The sequence below is a fragment of the Myxine glutinosa genome, chromosome 6 (assembly GCF_964187855.1).
Source record: "Myxine glutinosa chromosome 6, kmMyxGlut1.1, whole genome shotgun sequence".
NCBI lineage: Eukaryota > Metazoa > Chordata > Myxini > Myxiniformes > Myxinidae > Myxine > Myxine glutinosa.
This window is the reverse complement of record NC_136266.1, coordinates 133,685,654-133,706,287: the sequence shown is the minus strand read 5'-3', so window position 1 is coordinate 133,706,287 and position 20,634 is coordinate 133,685,654. Positions and strand designations below refer to the sequence as shown.

Here is a 20,634-nt window from a genome sequence, read left to right as displayed (position 1 = left end):
CCATTTCTTTCTTTTCAGCCATTCCTTGGTGGATTTACTGGTATGTTTAGCATGCTGCAAGGTCCACCTTCGGTTGAGCTTCAACTTTCCGAAAGATGGCCTCACATTATCCTCAAGCACCCTCTGGTACAATGAAGAATTAATAGTGGATTCTATGATAGTGATCTGCCCAGGCCCTGATGCAGCAAAGCTGCCCCAAACCATAATATTTCCACCACCATGCTTTACAGTTGGTATCAGGTTGTTGTGGTCAAATGCTGTCTTTGGTTTTCGCCAAACATGTCTTCTGGTACTGGTACTGTGGCCAAATAGCTCTACCTTTGACTCATCTGTCCAGAGCACATTGTTCCAGAAGTGCTGGTCTTTGCCTCGGTGTTCATTGGCAAACTTTAGTCTTGCCCTGATGTTCTTTCTGGACAGCAAAGGTTTCCTCCTGGCACACCTCCCATGTAGATCAAATTTGTGCAGCCTCTTTCTAATGGTAGACTCATGCACTTTGACATCAACAGTGGCCAGAGCTACCTGTAGGTCCCGTGATGACATTCTGGGGATTCTCAGAGACCTCTTTCAGCATCTTGCGGTCTGCTCTCGGGCTGAACCTGCTGGGGCGGCCTGGCCTGAACAAGTTGGCAGTTGTTTGGAATCTTCTCCACTTGTAGATGATCTTCCGGACAGTCGAATAATTGATTTAAAATTGTTTGTAGATCTTTTTATATCCCTTCCCAGACTCGTAGGTATCTATAACCTTCTTTCTGAAGGCCTCAGAGAGCTCTTTTGATCGAGGCATGGTGACGCCGCACACTTGACGCCAACAACAAAGAGCAAACCAAACTAAATGTCTGAGGTTTAAATAAGACAGGTTCCTCCAAGATCTACTCTAACGATGTTCTAATCATTTGCACCTGAGCTGGTGCACCTGATTCTAGTTTTACGTATTTGAAGTAGTGATAAATGTAGGGGTGTACTTAATTTTTCCACATGCGAAATTTGCATTTATGTTTATTTAAATTATACAATGGACTACAAAATGTAAATGTTTCATGATATTTGTTATATTATATCACCTTTATCTATCAATATTGTTGAAATGAAGATCAAATAGCTGTGTGTTGAAATATGTTGAAAAAGTCAAAACTTTACATGGGGTGTACTTACTTTTTCACGTGACTGTATATATATATGATTTACAGGCAGGTGGGGCACCGAGCTTAGGGGGCCCTGGATGCCAGTTTTGGGGGTGTGCCTGCCACCAAACAATAACAAGGCACAACTAGAAAGCATCTGAAAATGCAAAGCCCATCCATGACAATCTTTTTTTTTTTTCAGACGTCTTCTTTTTCTTCCATATTCTCAACATAACGAAAACAGTTTGAAGAATACATACAAAATAAAAATTGATAATTATTTTAATGCAGCCTTGACCTTTGAGCATTTGATCTAAAGAAAAAACAATCAGCTTCTAGCATTTGATTGATGAGCCAATTTAGTGACCCAATATGCAAATTCTTAAAATTTTAAGTCAATTGGGTGAAAATTGGCAATCTTGGATTTTATGAGTATCACATTCATATAACATTTTGAATGTCCCATCTGATATTGTCATCTTAAATTGCTGTGGTCCTATATCATCATTATCATTACCTTAAAACAAATATTATTACCTCAACTTAAAAATACCATCCCAAAATTCTTCTATTACCCATGCCCTCTGAGCCAATACTCAACATAAATTGCATTTTGTTTGACATAATTAATGCATCTCTAAACACACGAGAAATCTAAATCATGTGCGGAGCGTGGAACATGTTCTTCTGACACATCCCTTTATTTGGGCGGTGTATAGGCAACTACATTGATCTCTCCCAAAATAAAAAAATATATTACCACGTTACCACGATACCACGATATAGTATATGTGCTTATGTGCACATGTACTATATCGTGGTTATAAACAGCTCGGATAATTCAACCTGCACCCCCTCTCCCACCCTTCCCAAAAGGAAGAAAATGCCAAGATGGGAGAATTCCCCCCCCCCCCCCCTCCCCCAAACTTGATGGAATCAAACGAAACTTGCACAAGCACAACTTCAGGCTGTCCTCATTAATCCCTGAAAGTTTCAGCTTCCAAGGTCAAATCCTCTTGGAGGAGCAAATTAAGCATAGAACAGACATACGTACAACATCCTTTACCTTCATTATATAGACATTCACTGGCCATTTCTCATAATATAAAACTAAAGTCCAAGCTATCGGCACAAAGCATTGTGGACACAAACATGTTTTCATAATTATGGCCTCAAATCATTTTTAGAACTTAAACTTAATCTATTTTTTCATTTCCACCTATAAATCCGCAGAATGTTTGACCGTATGCAGCTCTCAAATTTACCTCCAATGGGTATTCCTCCTCCTTGAATTTGAGTGGGTCCAGGACCTGCCAGAAGATCAGGATAACCAAATCGATAAGCAGCATGGCTCCCACAATCCCAACCAGCTTCTGGTCCTTAATGATCTGTCGGAAGAATTAAAATTCTTGTCTCAGGTACATGAAAGTTACAAACTTCTAACCAATAAGGTTTGCATTTTTGTTATGTGAGAGTTTGAAAGCACAACAGATTGTTAAAACAAACAGGGCATCAACATACAAAATAAGTAAAATAAATTTGGAGGGGTAAAATGAGGAAAATTAAAATCGAGAAAATGAAAGTACTAAGGGAATGTACAATGTATTCAATGTCATGGGTTGGATGTCGGTCACAAACAGTCACAACTTGTTGTGAACACCTTGGTGCTCTGTCAAGACTCAGTGCATATCTTGACCTCAGTATGAATAATATGTAACTGTATTAACTATAATGGAGCAACGGTGTCAATGGAACAGTGAGTCATCATCAGAGTTTATATTTCAAAACCATTCACACACATTTTTCCATGACCTATAGTTCAGGACCTACAGTTTTCCTCAGCCGGTTATAAAACAAGATTACAATAAACCTAACCCAGCAAAATGGCGACGAAACAAGCCGTACCTTAAAAGAAAAACAAAAAATTTAAAGACAAAAAAAATTCAAAAGACATGATGGTACAAACAGTTTCCGAAACACAAAACTGAAAGACAAAACCTACTTCCCCCCCGCCCCACAATTGTCTCCAGATATCAAACACTCAAACAAAAATGAGAAAGCACAGTGGGGAAGGCATGTGGAGGAGAGCACACAGCTGGTGCAGACAAGGGGGCACACAGCTGGAGCACACCAAGGGCAAAAAGTTGGAGAACTTGGGGGAATGAAGCTCAAGACGAACATGCACAGTGCTTCCTCATCTATACCGCCAAGATAAGAGTGGGAGCCAGAGAGCAAAGGGTGGGAGATATGGCGAGAGAGCACGAGAGAGAGAGCGAGAGCGAGAGAGCGAGAGCGAGAGAGCGAGAGCGAGAGAGAGAGCAAAGGGTGGGAGATATGGCCAGAGAGCACCAGCGAGCGTGCCCTCGAGACAGAGACAGAGAGAGACAGATACAAAGACAGAGAGAGACAGAGAGAGAGAGAGCATCCTGTTAGGGCCAAGCATATACCCAACACTTGGACAATTGGTCCTTGGGTGGAGACCGTTATGGCCTGTGGTTCTATCCACAGGGGCTACACCAATCAGACCCGAGGAGTTCCACCAATTATGGTTCTAAGACTTCATTACTTTTCCCAAAAGCATCCAAGTTTCCATCCACATGGCAGTCACGAATCCCAGCCTCAACAACTAACAGATCCTCAATTTTGTGCACTGATTGAAGCTGTGGTTGAATAATTATGTCCTCTATTGGTAGAGGGGAATTGTGAGGGTGGGGAGAGGAGGTACTTTGACATTATGGGGTATTATGTGCAGATCAGTGACAAAATAATCTAAATTCAAATCATTTTAAATTCAGGCTGTAACACAACAAAATGTGAAAAAGGTCAAGGAGTGTGAATACTTTCTGAAGTGTTACGGGGTCAACCTCGAGGGGAGCCCCGGCAGAAAGATGTATGGTCCTTGGGTGAAAATAAGTCAATCAATAACGAGTCCACACCAAGGGTTACGAACAAACCCCAATATATTCCCAAATCACGCACAGGAATCACAATGCGTTTACAGCACTTCAATACAATCCTTATCTATAGTATAGGTGGCGCCACCTTAACCCACAACAGTGTTGGCAACACTCACGGCCCTTGCCCCCAATGTCTCTGCACGCCTCCCAGGTGACGTCGAGTCGATCCAGCGATCGGGGAAGCAATGTCCGATTCCTGCACGCCTCCCAGGTGACGTCGAGTCGATCCAGCGATCGGGGAATCTATGTCCGATTCCAATCCGGGGCTGGGAGTGAGGATACTCGACAACCTCAGTGAGGTTCCTCGACAACCTCAGTGAGGCTACCCGACTTCGCAGGTTCCGCAGTATTCCGGCACTCTCCTGACGCGCAGACTTCGGTTCACAGAGGCACGGTTCCCTTGTCCTTCACGTTCGGCGGCTCGGTCTCGAGCTGCAGTCTCAACTCTCAACCGTCTCCTTTCAATCTCTTTCGCGCGCCAGGCCCAAGGTGCGACCCGTACACGCCCTCGTAGGCATCGAGGCGAACAGCGCCGGGCGCTTGGTTCCTTCCAGGACCACACGGCACCTTGACACGTAACCGGCAATCAATCACCCCACACAGGTAACTCCTCTCACCAGACGGGCTTTTCCAACTCCGTTCCAAAGTAGGTAACGATCGCCTCCGCTCGCGTCGGAGCTCTCGAAGCTTAAGATGGCCGCCCTTTCTTCTCCTCCTCCTCTTCTTCACGATCCCGTTTCCGGTCTCGTTTTTCCCAGAAGGGCTCCTGACCCTTTAATCACAACAACCTTTAATAGAAAAAACATTAATAAGAAATGACCTGAATTGTAACCCCCATAAACCCGGAATTCGTAACAGAAGGCACTGTATAAATACAGTATATACATACATACATATATATATATATATATATATATATATATATATATATATATATATATATATATATATATATATATTGTTACGGACGCGGTTTAGATGTTACTTTGGGCCGAGCGGATGGTCCACCGCGACCGTTACAGGATCCCCGATTGGCCCGACTCCCCCAACGTTGACCAGATCGCACCACAGATATTCAATTTGGAAACCTCTAAAGCGACCGAAAGAGAAGGAAGAGAGAAGAAGACAGAGTACGGAGGAGTAACAGGATTTATTATACACACAAACAAAAAGAAGGAGCGATCAAAGTTATTTACAACAATGGATGGAAGAAGCAGTCACACAGTGCATCGTTAGCTTATACTAGTCAATTTACTTAACCCCAGGACAACGATTAGGACAGACGACGTTCACACTTACACGGGGGGTATTGCAGGCAGGTATGGCTTGAGGATGGATGGTTGTTTTTGGGAGGCAATGGAGGGTCCAGCGTGGATTGCTGCCTGGCGCGTCCTTTTCGTGGCCTGCGGCCCCTTAGCTGCCCCCTTAGCTGCAGCGCAGCTGGTCGCACGATGGCTCGCACACACCTGCTCGTTCAGGCGTCTTCCTTCTCCCCAGCAACAACGAGGGACAGCAAGCAAGATGACGGGGTCAGAGCAAGAGCACGGGCAAGAGGAGCAAGAGCAAGCTAGCGGAGTGCGTCCCGCGGCGACTTATATTGGTTTTCTCACCGAACCTTCGCGCACTTTCTCGGGGGTTCCCGCTCCGCCCTCTCTTAGCCAAACCCCTTGTTCTGGGTTGGATGAGCGGGGCCGACTTACTCCTCCCCCCTATGACGAGGGGGGCGACCCGTCTTCTCTAGCCACTCCCCTTGTTCGTAATGGCCGCAAATGGCGAAAACCGGTCAGCAGCTGCAGGTACTGCGCCGTCACGTTGCACAGCAGTTCAGTACTGCAATAAACGTTTGCTGTGAAAGCTCAAGTGGGGGAATCCCTGGCACTTGAGCTGCCATGGATCATCGGAGGGGCCTACGCTTTATTTCGTTTGATGCAATGCAGAGTCAATCTAGTGGGAAACACATATTTAGCCTACATAGAATAAGGAAATAAACTATTAAAAAAGATATATCGTGGCCTGTGTGTAAGTTTCATGGAATTAACTAGGAGGACGGCTGCGACCATTATTTACATTACGAGGGTGTTACACACAACAAAACCATACTTTTCACATTCGTTACACTTTCTCCAAAATTGTTACACTTCTCAAAACCGTTACACTTCTCAAATTCGTTACAATATATATATATATATATATATATATATATATATATATATATATATATATATATATATATGTATGTATGTATGTATGTATGTATGTATATATATATATATATATATATATATATATATATATATATATATATATATATATATATATATATATATATATATATATATATATATATATATATATATATATATATATATATATATATATATATATATATATATATATATATATATATATATATATATATATATATATATATATATATATAGTAGCGGCTACCGCTGGGTTTTCACAATCGCCTTGCACCTATCAAGGACGCGGAGCGATCACCATGCCGGGCTTGTCCAGGACGCCCGGGCAGGCCCGCGCTCAACTTGCCAGGCCTCGGTCGGGACGCCCGGGCATGCCCGGGCAGGCTCGCCCTCAAATTGCCAGGCCGCAGCCAGGACGCTCGGCCACGCCTCCTCTCGCCTTTCCTGGGCAAACGCTCCGGGATAATGTGTGTATATATATTGCTGCCCGATAAACGGGCTTTTCAGAGTACCTGAGTGTTTTGTTTGAATAAAGCAACTCGGACGAATTCCAGCTTTTTGTCACGTCCATTCTTCCGATCGACGTGGGAGCCCGAGCTCCTTCATTGGTGACCTACTGACATGGACACGGCAGTGGCCCTTAAACTGCCTCCCTTCTGGGAGGCTCACGCGGCGGTTTGGTTCGCACAGGCGGACTCCCTGTTCACCCTGCGAGGCATCACGGCCGACGACACCCGCTTCCACCATGTGGTAGCAGCGCTCGGTTCAGCCACCGCGGCCCGCGCCCTGAGCCTCCTCGAGAGCCCGCCAGCCGCTGACAAATACGGCGCGATTAAAAAGCTCCTCCTCGACGCTTTCGCCCTCCCATCGGCGGAACGCGCACGGCGCCTGCTCGACCTGCCCGAGCTCGGCGACATGCGCCCTTCCGAGCGAATGGACTACATGCTTTCGCTGCTCGGCGAGCACTCTCCGGCATTCCTGTTCCGGGAGCTGTTCCTCCATCAGCTGCCTAGCCCGGTACGCCTCGCCCTGGCAAGCACGACGATCACGGATCCCCGTGCCCTTGCCAGGGAAGCCGACAAGATCTCCGCCGCAGGCCAGCGCATCACAGCAGCGACCTGGGGCCCACCGCCGTCCGACGCAACACCCATGGCGCCCGAGCACCCGGCACGGTCGACGACCAAACTGCCGATGCAATTGGCGGCCGCTACACCGAGCCGACCACGTCCAGCACGACGACCGGGGCCTCCACCTGACCAAGCGTGGTGTTACTATCATGCCAGGTTCGGACAGAAGGCCCGGACATGCCGACCCCCGTGCACCTTTGGCAGGCCGGGAAACGGCCAGGCCGGCGTTCATTACCAGCCATGAGCGCCGGCCACACGGGCAACTTACTGTTCATCATGGATAAAGCGTCCAGACGGCGCTTCCTGTGCGACACCGGTGCCCAACTGAGCGTCATACCCGCCTCTGACCAGGACAGGCAGTCCGCGGTTTGCGGCCCCTCCTTGGTTGCGGCCAACGGATCGGCCATCCGCACCTTGGGCCCGCGCAACGTCACCCTCTGCTTCGGCGGCCAACTCTTTGCTTGGACGTTTGTAACCGCAAACGTGCCCATGGCTCTGCCAGGCGCCGACTTCCTCTGCGCACACGGACTGCTGGTGGACGTCCAACGGCGTCGTTTAATCAACGCCGAAACCTTCAGCTCCCTGGTATGCACATTGAGCAGCTCCGCGCCGACCGAGCTGGCATGCGCCCTCCTGGCGGCGAACGAGTTTGCTCGCCTGCTCACGGAGTTCCCGGCCCTCACGCGGCCGACGTTTTCGGCCGTCGCAGTACGACATGGGATCGAGCACCACATACCAACCACGGGCCCGCCGGTCTACGCCAGAGCCCGCCGCCTCGACCCAGGCAAGCTCGCCGTGGCCAAAGCCGAGTTCGACGCTTTAGAACACCTCGGCATCGTGCGGCGCTCCGATAGCGCGTGGGCTTCGCCACTACACATCGTCCCAAAGCCAGGGGGTGGCTGGCGCCCATGTGGCGACTACCGCCACCTTAACGACGCTACCACCCCCGACAGGTATCCGATCCCGCACATCCAAGACTTCTCCGCCCGTCTGGTGGGACGGGTCATTTTTTCGAAAATTCATCTCATACGGGGATATCACCAGGTACCTGTCAGGGCGGCCGACGTCCCTAAAACGGCAGTCATCACGCCGTTCGGCTTATTCGAATTCTTATGAATGCCGTTTGGTCTCAAGAACGCGGCTCAGGCGTTCCAGCGCTTGATGGACGGCGTGCTGCGTGACCTGCCGTTCCTTTTCGTTTACCTGGACGACATCCTCGTCGCCAGCACGTCCCGGGCCGAGCACCTCCTCCACCTCCAAACACTGTTCGGGCGCCTCAGCGAGCACGGCCTCATCGTCAACCCGGCCAAATGCCACTTCGGCACGACGGCCGTTGATTTTTTGGGCCACCACATCACCAAGAACGGGGCCGTGCCGCTGCCAACCAAGGTCGAGGCCATCACCACATTCCCGCGTCCCCGCACCATAAAGGCCCTGCAGGAATTCCTGGGAATGGTGAATTTTTATCACCGCTTCGTGCCCCGCGCTGCTCAACTCATGCGGCCCCTCTACGAAGCCCTCCGGGGCCAGCCGGCCAAGCACGACATCGCCTGGTCCGCAGCAATGGACGCGGCCTTCCAAAGCTCAAAGCGGGCCCTCGCCGATGCAACACTGCTCGCTCACCCGGTGCTCAACGCTCCCATCGCCCTCACCACGGATGCCTCCGACTACGCGGTGGGCGCCGTACATGAGCAATGGGTGAACGGGGTTTGGCAGCCACTCGCTTTTTTCAGCCGGCAGCTCCGGCCGAACGAGCTCAAATACAGCACGTTTGACCGTGAGCTCCTCGGTCTACACCTGGCCGTCCGCCATTTCCGCCACCTCCTGGAGGGCCGACCTTTCATGGCGTTCGTCGACCACAAGCCGTTGGTTTACGCAATGGCCAAGGTCATGGAGCCGTGGTCGGCCCGCCAACAGCGCCACCTCTCCGCCGTGTCGGAGTTTACCACGGACATCCGGCACGTCGCCGGCAAAAACAACGCCGTGGCCGACTGTCTTTCCCGGGCCAGCGCGAACGCGGTCCACCTGGGCGTGGACTTCGCGCTTATGGCGGCGGACCAAACCACCGACACCACGGTGCAAGCCCTCCGGGCGGCGGACACGGGCCTCCGCCTGGCCGACATCCCCTTCGCGGACACTGTCCTGCTCTGCGACGTCTCCCAAGGCCAGCCTCGCCCCATCGTGCCCGTCACCTGGCAACGCCGCATCTTCGCCTCCCTCCACGGCCTTTCCCACCCGGGCCGGAAAGCTTCCCAGAAGCTGGTGTCGGCGCGATTCGTCTGGCACGGCCTTCGTCGGGACGTCCGCGAGTGGACCAGCACCTGCACAGCCTGCCAACGGGCCAAGGTCCACCGACACACCCAGGCCCCGCTGGCACCTTTCACCGTGCCCGAACGACGTTTCGACCACGTCAACGTGGATCTGGTGGGCCCCCTCCCCCCGTCACGGGGGTTCACACACCTGCTCACCATGGTGGACAGGACCACCAGGTGGCCGGAGGCCGTTCCCCTCGTCTCCACCACCACCGCCGACGTGGCGCAGGCTTTCATCGCCACCTGGGTCGCCCGCTTCGGCGCACCGGCGGACATCTCGTCAGACCGCGGACCACAGTTCACCTCCGAGCTGTGGGGCGTGGTCGCCCGCAACCTGGGGGTCAAGCTCCACCGTACTACGGCCTACCACCCCCAAGCAAATGGGTTGTGCGAGCGATTCCACCGCTCCATGAAGGCCGCGCTCATGGCCGGCCTTCAAGACGGCGGTTGGGCCGACCGGCTGCCGTGGGTCCTTTTGGGCCTCCGCACGGCCCCCAAGGAGGACCTCCAGGCATCCACCGCCGAGCTTGTCTACGGCCAGGCGCTACGCGTCCCGGGCGAATTCGTGCCCGACGCTACCAGTCCCTGGTCCGCAGCTCACCAGCGCTCGGACCTCCAGGAGGCCGCCCGACGGTTTGCCCCCGTGCCAACATCCCACCACGGTGACCCCCAGTCCTACGTCCCCCCAGCACTTCGCACAGCGGAGTATGTTTTTGTGCATCACGACGCACATCGGGGGCCACTCCGGCCGCCGTACGACGGGCCCTTCCGGGTCCTGCGACGGGACGACAAGTCGTTCGTCATCGACATCGGCGGCAGGTCGGACCGGATTGCGGTGGACCGCCTCAAGCCGGCGCACGTGGACGTCGACCAACCACCACGGGTGGCCCTTCCGCCGCGGCGAGGCCGCCCCCCGTCCACGGTGCCCCCCACTCGACCGCCCACCACCACACCGGACCCCCCCCCCCCCCCCCACGACCCGCCAGGGGTCGCTTCAGCCGGGTCATCAGGCCCCACCTCAAATTGACCCTGCCGGTGCAAGTCGATTCTGGGGGGACGTGTGCAGCGGCTACCGCTGGGTTTTCACAATCGCCTTGCACCTATCAAGGACGCGGAGCGATCACCATGCCGGGCTCGTCCAGGACGCCCGGGCAGGCCCGCGCTCAACTTGCCAGGCCTCGGTCGGGACGCCCGGGCATGCCCAGGCATGCTCGCCCTCAACTTGCCAGGCCGCAGCCAGGACGCTCGGCCACGCCCCCTCTCGCCTTTCCTGGGCAAACGCTCCGGGATAATGTGTGTATATATATTGCTGCCCGATAAACGGGCTTTTCAGAGTACCTGAGTGTTTTGTTTGAATAAAGCAACTCGGACGAATTCCAGCTTTTTGTCGCGTCCATTCTTCCGATCGACGTGGGAGCCCGAGCTCCTTCAATATATATATATATATATATATATATATATATATATATATATATATATATATATATATATATATATATATATTGCTGTTAGGATAGCTAAATGGGTTGCACACTCGGCCTTGTGCTGTCCAGTTGTCACAATAGCGTTTTGCATGCAGGACGAGGCATCAGTGTGTACCGTACACTGGAAGGAGGTTAAACCGGTCTGCCAGCACTCAATCCCACAGTCTTTTGTAAAATGACACTTACTGCCTGCACCCTGAACAAATTACAAATTATTGTCCAAATTCAGTCGAACGTCAAGCCTGGACAGCTGTTCGTGAAAGACTTGAGACCAAAAAAACTTCCTCAATCAGCCACACGAGAGGGAGGTAATCATTGCGCCTGTTAAAAATGCCATACTACAGGTATCGGACAAATCTGGAAATTCAATATGTACAAAGATAACCTTTATGAAATTATCACTTGGAAATGTATTTTTGCAGATCCAGATTGATGACCATGTCAGATTTATTTTCTACAAGTAAGTGTTAAATTTAAGTGATTTGTGTCTTTGGAAACATAACATGGAAATGATTTTCTCACTGTGCTTGGATATTTACTGAAACATCGGAGTGGACGATTAAGCCTAATGAAGGAAATATACGTATGTTGTGAAATAATATTTTTAAATTCTCACATAAAGGTGCAGATGTTCCACGTCCGTTTTATAAAAGTTTTAATTGGGGACGAAAATGAACAGCAAATCCTGCCAGATGGATAACAATTCGGATAAAAGTTAAAGCATCATAAAATTTTGTTAAAATGTTTCAGAATCAGGTGCAATATAGTTGTGAAATCTGTTTTGTTATGAATCGGTCAAACATGTAGAGCCAGAATCCGGCAGTGGCTCGAATATTACTGTGTTCTAAGATTTAAGAGAATGTCAAGATGACATCGTTTGCCAATCCAAAGCTGCTGACGCTGCCATTTTGGAAACCAATTTAACGCCAGAGTTCCTGAATGAATATCAGTGAAATAACTTTGAAAGGATCGCACTGATTATTATAGAACTTATGGGATATGGCTATCAATAACGTTGACTTGTATTGGAGTATTTACAGTTTGACATGGGGTATTCAAAAAAGTTCAACGAACAAAACATTTCGTCTTTTTTTGGATTTTGAGCAAATGCTGGCAATGTTTCTGGCGATGTGTGGGCGATCAGACAGTTTTACAATCTAAGAACTGATCAGACAGTTTTACAATCTAAGAACTGATCAGACAGTTTTACAATCTAAGAACTGATCAGACAGTTTTACAATCTAAGAACTGATCAGACAGTTTTACAATCTAAGAACTGATCAGACAGTTTTACAATCTAAGAACTGATCAGACAGTTTTACAATCTAAGAACTGATCAGACAGTTTTACAATCTAAGAACTGATCAGACAGTTTTACAATCTAAGAACTGATCAGACAGTTTTACAATCTAAGAACTGATCAGACAGTTTTACAATCTAAGAACTGATCAGACAGTTTTACAATCTAAGAACTGATCAGACAGTTTTACAATCTAAGAACTGATCAGACAGTTTTACAATCTAAGAACTGATCAGACAGTTTTACAATCTAAGAACTGATCAGACAGTTTTACAATCTAAGAACTGATCAGACACTTTTACAATCTAAGAACTGATCAGACACTTTTACAATCTAAGAACTGATCAGACACTTTTACAATCTAAGAACTGATCAGACACTTTTACAATCTAAGAACTGATCAGACAGTTTTACAATCTAAGAACTGATCAGACACTTTTACAATCTAAGAATTGATCAGACAGTAATACAATATAAGAACTGATCAGACACTTTTACAATCTAAGAACTGATCAGACAGTAATACAATCTAAGAACTGATCAGACAGTTTTACAATCTAAGAACTGAACAGACAGTTTTACAATCGAAGAACTGATCAGACAGTTTTACAATCTAAGAACTGATCAGACAGTTTTACAATCTAAGAACTGATCAGACACTTTTACAATCTAAGAACTGATCAGACAGTTTTACAATCTAAGAACTGATCAGACACTTTTACAATCTAAGAACTGATCAGACACTTTTACAATCTAAGAATTGAGCAGACAGTTTTACAATCTAAGAACTGATCAGACAGTTTTACAATCTAAGAACTGATCAGACAGTTTTACAATCTAAGAACTGATCAGACAGTTTTACAATCTAAGAACTGATCAGACAGTAATACAATCTAAGAACTGATCAGACCGTTTTACAATCGAAGAACTGATCAGACAGTTTTACAATCGAAGAACTGATCAGACAGTTTTACAATCTAAGAACTGATCAGACAGTTTTACAATCTAAGAACTGATCAGACAGTTTTACAATCTAAGAACTGATCAGACCGTTTTACAATCTAAGAACTGATCAGACAGTTTTACAATCTAAGAACTGATCAGACAGTTTTACAATCTAAGAACTGATCAGACAGTTTTACAATCTAAGAACTGATCAGACAGTTTTACAATCTAAGAACTAATCAGACAGTTTTACAATCGAAGAACTGATCAGAAAGTTTTACAATCAAAGAACTGATCAGACAGTTTTACAATCTAAGAACTGATCAGACACTTTTACAATCTAAGAACTGATCAGACACTTTTACAATCTAAGAACTGATCAGACAGTTTTACAATCTAAGAACTGATCAGAAAGTTTTACAATCTAAGAACTGATCAGACAGTTTTACAATCTAAGAACTGATCAGACAGTTTTACAATCTAAGAACTGATCAGACAGTTTTACAATCTAAGAACTGATCAGACAGTTTTACAATCTAAGAACTGATCAGACAGTTTTACAATCTAAGAACTGATCAGAAAGTTTTACAATCTAAGAACTGATCAGACAGTTTTACAATCTAAGAACTGATCAGACAGTTTTACAATCTAAGAACTGATCAGACAGTTTTACAATCTAAGAACTGAACAGACACGTTTACAATCTAAGAATTGAGCAGACACTTTTACAATCTAAGAATTGAGCAGACAGTTTTACAATCTAAGAACTGATCAGACAGTTTTACAATCTAAGAACTGATCAGACAGTTTTACAATCTAAGAACTGATCAGACACTTTTACAATCTAAGAACTGATCAGACAGTTTTACAATCTAAGAACTGATCAGACAGTTTTACAATCTAAGAACTGATCAGAAAGTTTTACAATCTAAGAACTGATCAGACAGTTTTACAATCTAAGAACTGATCAGACAGTTTTACAATCTAAGAACTGATCAGACAGTTTTACAATCTAAGAACTGATCAGACAGTTTTACAATCTAAGAACTGATCAGACAGTTTCACAATCTAAGAACTGATCAGACAGTTTTACAATCTAAGAACTGATCAGACAGTTTTACAATCTAAGAACTGATCAGACAGTTTTACAATCTAAGAACTGATCAGAAAGTTTTACAATCTAAAAACTGATCAGACAGTTTTACAATCGAAGAACTGATCAGACAGTTTTACAATCCAAAAACTGATCAGACAATTTTACAATCTAAGAACTGATCAGACAGTTTTACAATCAAAGAACTGATCAGACAGTTTTACAATCTAAGAACTGATCAGACAGTTTTACAATCTAAGAACTGATCAGACAGTTTTACAATCTAAAAACTGATCAGACAGTTTTACAATCTAAGAACTGATCAGACAGTTTTACAATCTAAAAACTGATCAGACAGTTTTACAATCTAAAAACTGATCAGACAGTTTTACAATCTAAGAACTGATCAGACAGTTTTACAATCTAAGAACTGATCAGACAGTTTTACAATCTAAAAACTGATCAGACAGTTTTACAATCTAAGAACTGATCAGACAGTTTTACAATCTAAAAACTGATCAGACAGTTTTACAATCTAAGAACTGATCAGACAGTTTTACAATCTAAGAACTGATCAGAAAGTTTTACAATCTAAGAACTGATCAGACAGTTTTACAATCTAAGAACTGATCAGACAGTTTTACAATCTAAGAACTGATCAGACAGTTTTACAATCTAAGAACTGATCAGACAGTTTTACAATCTAAAAACTGATCAGACAGTTTTACAATCTAAGAACTGATCAGACAGTTTTACAATCTAAGAACTGATCAGAAAGTTTTACAATCTAAGAACTGATCAGACAGTTTTACAATCTAAAAACTGATCAGACAGTTTTACAATCTAAGAACTGATCAGACAGTTTTACAATCTAAGAACTGATCAGACAGTTTTACAATCTAAAAACTGATCAGACAGTTTTACAATCTAAGAACTGATCAGACAGTTTTACAATCTAAAAACTGATCAGACAGTTTTACAATCTAAGAACTGATCAGACCGTTTTACAATCTAAAAACTGATCAGAAAGTTTTACAATCTAAGAACTGATCAGACAGTTTTACAATCTAAGAACTGATCAGACAGTTTTACAATCTAAGAACTGATCAGACAGTTTTACAATCTAAAAACTGATCAGACAGTTTTACAATCTAAGAACTGATCAGACAGTTTTACAATCTAAAAACTGATCGGACAGTTTTACAATCTAAGAACTGATCAGACAGTTTTACAATCTAAAAACTGATCAGAAAGTTTTACAATCTAAGAACTGATCAGACAGTTTTACAATCTAAGAACTGATCAGACAGTTTTACAATCTAAGAACTGATCAGACAGTTTTACAATCTAAGAACTGATCAGACAGTTTTACAATCTAAGAACTGATCAGACAGTTTTACAATCTAAGAACTGATCAGACAGTTTTACAATCTAAGAACTGATCAGACAGTTTTACAATCTAAGAACTGATCAGACAGTTTTACAATCTAAGAACTGATCAGACAGTTTTACAATCTAAAAACTGATCAGACAGTTTTACAATCTAAGAACTGATCAGACAGTTTTACAATCTAAAAACTGATCAGACAGTTTTACAATCTAAGAACTGATCAGACAGTTTTACAATCTAAGAACTGATCAGACAGTTTTACAATCTAAGAACTGATCAGACCGTTTTACAATCTAAAAACTGATCAGACAGTTTTACAATCTAAGAACTGATCAGACAGTTTTACAATCTAAGAACTGATCAGATAGTTTTACAATCTAAGAACTGATCAGACAGTTTTACAATCTAAGAACTGATCAGACAGTTTTACAATCTAAGAACTGATCAGACAGTTTTACAATCTAAGAACTGATCAGACAGTTTTACAATCTAAGAACTGATCAGACAGTTTTACAATCTAAGAACTGATCAGACAGTTTTACAATCTAAAAACTGATCAGACAGTTTTACAATCTAAGAACTGATCAGACAGTTTTATAATCTAAGAACTGATCAGACAGTTTTACAATCTAAGAACTTGCATATCTGTGGCGGAGTTTGTGCAAAATAATGCAAACACCTCATTCTGGATATTATTCGGTGGTAGGCTGCACGCACGCCACCCTCCAAATGGATCAATGTGAATCATTTCTTACTCTTCCTCACCTTGACTTTAATGGACTGACAAACCGTTGTTCAGCACTGATAGTAGTAGCCTAATACTTTCAAGACTCTCACCTACTACTTCAAAACCAAAATATAACGGCACTCGGTGGAGAGCATACCTCTCGCCAGGCTGAATAGTTTGCATTTTGTACCCCACTGATAAGTCGGATCTGGATTCGGATCTGAACCAAAAGCTAATCGGCTTGTTCTTGTCACCTCCCCAACTCATGCCGACACGTTTTGTCATAAGTCGTGCACAACTTTTTGACATAGCCTGCTAAAAAGATAACATATCTGGATCCAGATTCAAATCTTCACCAAAATCTAATCGTTTCGTCGTTATCACGCATCCAACCTGTCCACCAAGTTTCGTCCGAATCCATCCACAACTTTTTGAGATGTCCTGCTATATATCGGTTTTAGCCCTGTCACTCAATGGTGAAGAATCAAAAAAAAATCTCAGATCCGGATCCGAATCTTCACCCAAATCTCATTATTTTGGCTGTGTCACATATCCAACAGGCACACCCAATTTCGTCCCAATCCGTCCACAACTTTTTGAGATATCTTGTTCACAGACAAACAAACAGACAGACGACAAACAGACAGGGTTGAAAACATAACCTCCATCCACCTTCGGTGGAGGTAATGAAATCACTGCAGTCAATGTCTCACCAAACCCACCCCACCCCATTAATATGGATTGAAAGTCCTGTTGTACATTAAAAACATTCGATTAAATCGGTCTTGTTGGACAATTACAAATTTTATTAATTTCTTTGATTTGAGGTTTTAAGGAGCAACACGCCACAGGCTAGCATAATTGGATGCAGCATTTTTCCGCTCCAAAACGCAATGTGATATACATTGTGATGCAATTACCCACAACTGGGATTGTAGCTCTTAGTCGCCTTGATTCATTTAAACATGACAAAATATTTCTCAAATTCCTCACACGTTTGAAATCTAATTAATGAAATACACATCACTGGATAATTAATGTATTTTATTGATGTGATGGCTTCTGCGTTGTCAGGATAGCCTAGAGGTATACAGGCACGTGAAAAAGTAAGTACACCCCACGTAAAGTTTTGACTTTTTCAACATATTTCAACATACAGCTATTTGATCTTCATTTCAACAATATTGATAGATAAAGGTGATAAAATATAACAAATATCATGAAACATTTACATTTTGTAGTCCATTGTATAATTTAAATAAACATAAATGCAAATTTCGCATGTGGAAATATTAAGTACACCCATACATTTATCACTACTTCAAATACCTAAAATTAGAATCAGGTGCACCAGCTCAGGTGCAAATGAGTACAACATCGTTAGAGAGGATCTTGGAGGAACCTGTCTTATTTAAACCTCAAACATTTAGTTTCGTTTGCTCTTTGTTGCTGAAGTTTGCGGCGTCACCATGCCTAGATCAAAAGAGCTCTCTGAGGCCTTCAGAAAAAAGGTTATAGATGCCTACGAGTCTGGGAAGGCATTTAAATAGATCTCCAAACAATTTGAAATCAATCATTCGACTGTCCAGATTATCATCTACAAGTGGAGAAGATTCCAAACAACTGCCAACTTGTTCAGGCCAGGCCGCCCCAGCAAGGTCAGCCCGAGAGCAGACCGCAAGATGCTGAAAGAAGTCTCTAAGAACCCCAGAATGTCATCACAGGACCTACAGGTAGATCTTGCCACTGTTGATGTCAAAGTGCACGAGTCTACCATTAGAAAGAAGCTGCACAAATTTGATCTACACGGGAGGTGTGCCAGGAGGAAACCTTTGCTGTCCAGAAAGAACATCAGGGCAAGACTAAAGTTTGCCAATGAACACCTCGGCAAAGACCAGCACTTCTGGAACAATGTGCTCTGGACAGATGAGTCAAAGGTAGAGCTATTTGGCCACAGTACCAGAAGATATGTTTGGCGAAAACCAAAGACAGCATTTGACCACAAGAACCTGATACCAACTGTAAAGCATGGTGGTGGAAATATTATGTTTTGGGGCAGCTTTGCTGCATCAGGGCCTGGGCAGCTCACCATCATAGAATCCACTATGAATTCTTCATTGTACCAGAGGGTGCTTGAGGATAATGTGAGGCCATCTGTCGAAAGTTGAAGCTCAACCGAGGGTGGACCTTGTTTACCAGTACTGGTATGTTTACCAGTAAATCCACCAAGGAATGGCTGAAAAGAAAGAAATGGAGGGTTCTGGAATGGCCAAGTCAAAGCCCGGATCTAAATCCCATCGAGATGTTGTGAGGGGATTTCAAACGAGCTGTGCATGCAAGAAACCCCTCAAACATCGCACAGCTGAAAGAATTCTGCATGGAGGAGTGGGCAAAAATTTCTCCCAGTCGATGTCAGAGACTGGTGGACAGTTATGAGAAATGCCTACTTGAGGTTGTTTCTGCCATAGGGGGGCAAATACCACCTATTAGAGCCAAGGGTGTACTTACTTTTTCCACAAGCGAAATTTGCATTTATGTTTATTTAAATTATACAATGGACTACAAAATGTAAATGTTTCATGATATTTGTTATATTATATTACCTTTATCTGTCAATATTGTTGAAATGAAGATCAAATAGCTGTATGTTGAAATATGTTGAAAAAGTCAAAACTTTACATGGGGTGTACTTACTTTTTCACGTGACTGTATGTATAGAGCATTGTGCACAAGACAAGACGTGACATGACATGATGGCTTATTGTTGCCTGATAGCTCTCAACACTATGGCTGTGTGCAAAGCTTCACCATGAGGTCCTGCTGTTTCATTTTCAATGTGGATCTCTGACACAGACTGATTTCTGATAATAATGATAACCTTGAAAAAGCTTCGTTGCCTTCACCTTTTTGTTTTGAATGTGCCTCTAAAATACATCACACTGGAGCGGTTCCCGCTGAATGTACACAATCGCCTTGCACCTGCCAGGACGCGGCCAGGGCGCGATCGCCATGCCGGGCTCGTCCGGACGGGCCCAGACGCGCCTCTCCTGGGCATGCCCGGACTCGCTGTTCCCGGGCACGCCCGAACCTCCCGGGCACGCCCGGTCTCGTCTTTCCCGGGCATGCCCGCTCTCGCCTTTCCAGGGCTCGCCCAGAGCGCCCGGGCACGCCCAGCCTCGACTTGCCAGGCCGCGTCCAGGACGCCCGGGCATGTCCAGACTCGCCTTTCCAGGGCTCGCCCAGAGTGTCCGGGCATGCCCGCTCTCGCCTTTCCAGGGCTCGCCCAGAGCGCTCGGGCACGCCCAGCCTCGACTTGCCAGGCCGCGTCCAGGACGCCCGGGCATGTCCAGACTCGCCTTTCCAGGACTCGCCCTTGAGACCCGGGCATGCCCGGTCTCGGTTTTCCCGGGCAAACGCCCGGGCATAAATGTGTTTCTATATTGCTGCCCGATAAACGGGCTTTGTCAGAATACCTGAGCTGTTTTGTTTCAATAAAGCAACTCGGACGAATTCCGTCTTTGGTCGCGTCAATTCTTTCGACTCGCGTTGGAGCACAGCTCCTTCAACACCACAATAAAAATTAAACCTTTTTATTTCACAGCGAATGAAACATCCTTTGACAGTTAGAGCACTGGAGTGAAATGGCATCCACTTTAAATGTTAGCATAAGCTATGAAAAGCAAAACCACATGACTTTTGAAAGCGAACTCATCCGAAGGTGACAATAACTCAGGCTATTAAACTTACATACCCCAACAGTTTGTTGTCCATGAAAACAATCCAACTGGAGTCATAATTATTTATATAGTCATTTTTATGTCACCTTCTCAAAATTTGATTTGTACCTTGAACATCCTTTTACAAAACCAAACTTTTTTTTTAAACCAAATATATTTCAAAGCATGGAGGTAATGGCTAAGCAGGTAAAATAATAAATAATAAAGCTTTGTTGCTGTAAAGCAAACATTATT

The 20,634-nt window shown here is 45.2% G+C and overlaps 1 protein-coding gene across 1 annotated transcript in view; it reads right to left on the bottom strand.

Moving 5' to 3' along the window:
• The window catches only part of GABBR2 (gamma-aminobutyric acid type B receptor subunit 2), a 280,931-nt gene that overhangs the window by 112,708 nt on the left and 147,589 nt on the right, over window positions 1-20,634 (bottom strand). Inside the window, exon 11 of the mRNA XM_078781075.1 lies at window positions 2,390-2,512. Within this exon, the coding sequence (XP_078637201.1) occupies window positions 2,390-2,512 (123 nt within the window). The remainder of the gene's footprint in view (window positions 1-2,389; window positions 2,513-20,634) is intronic.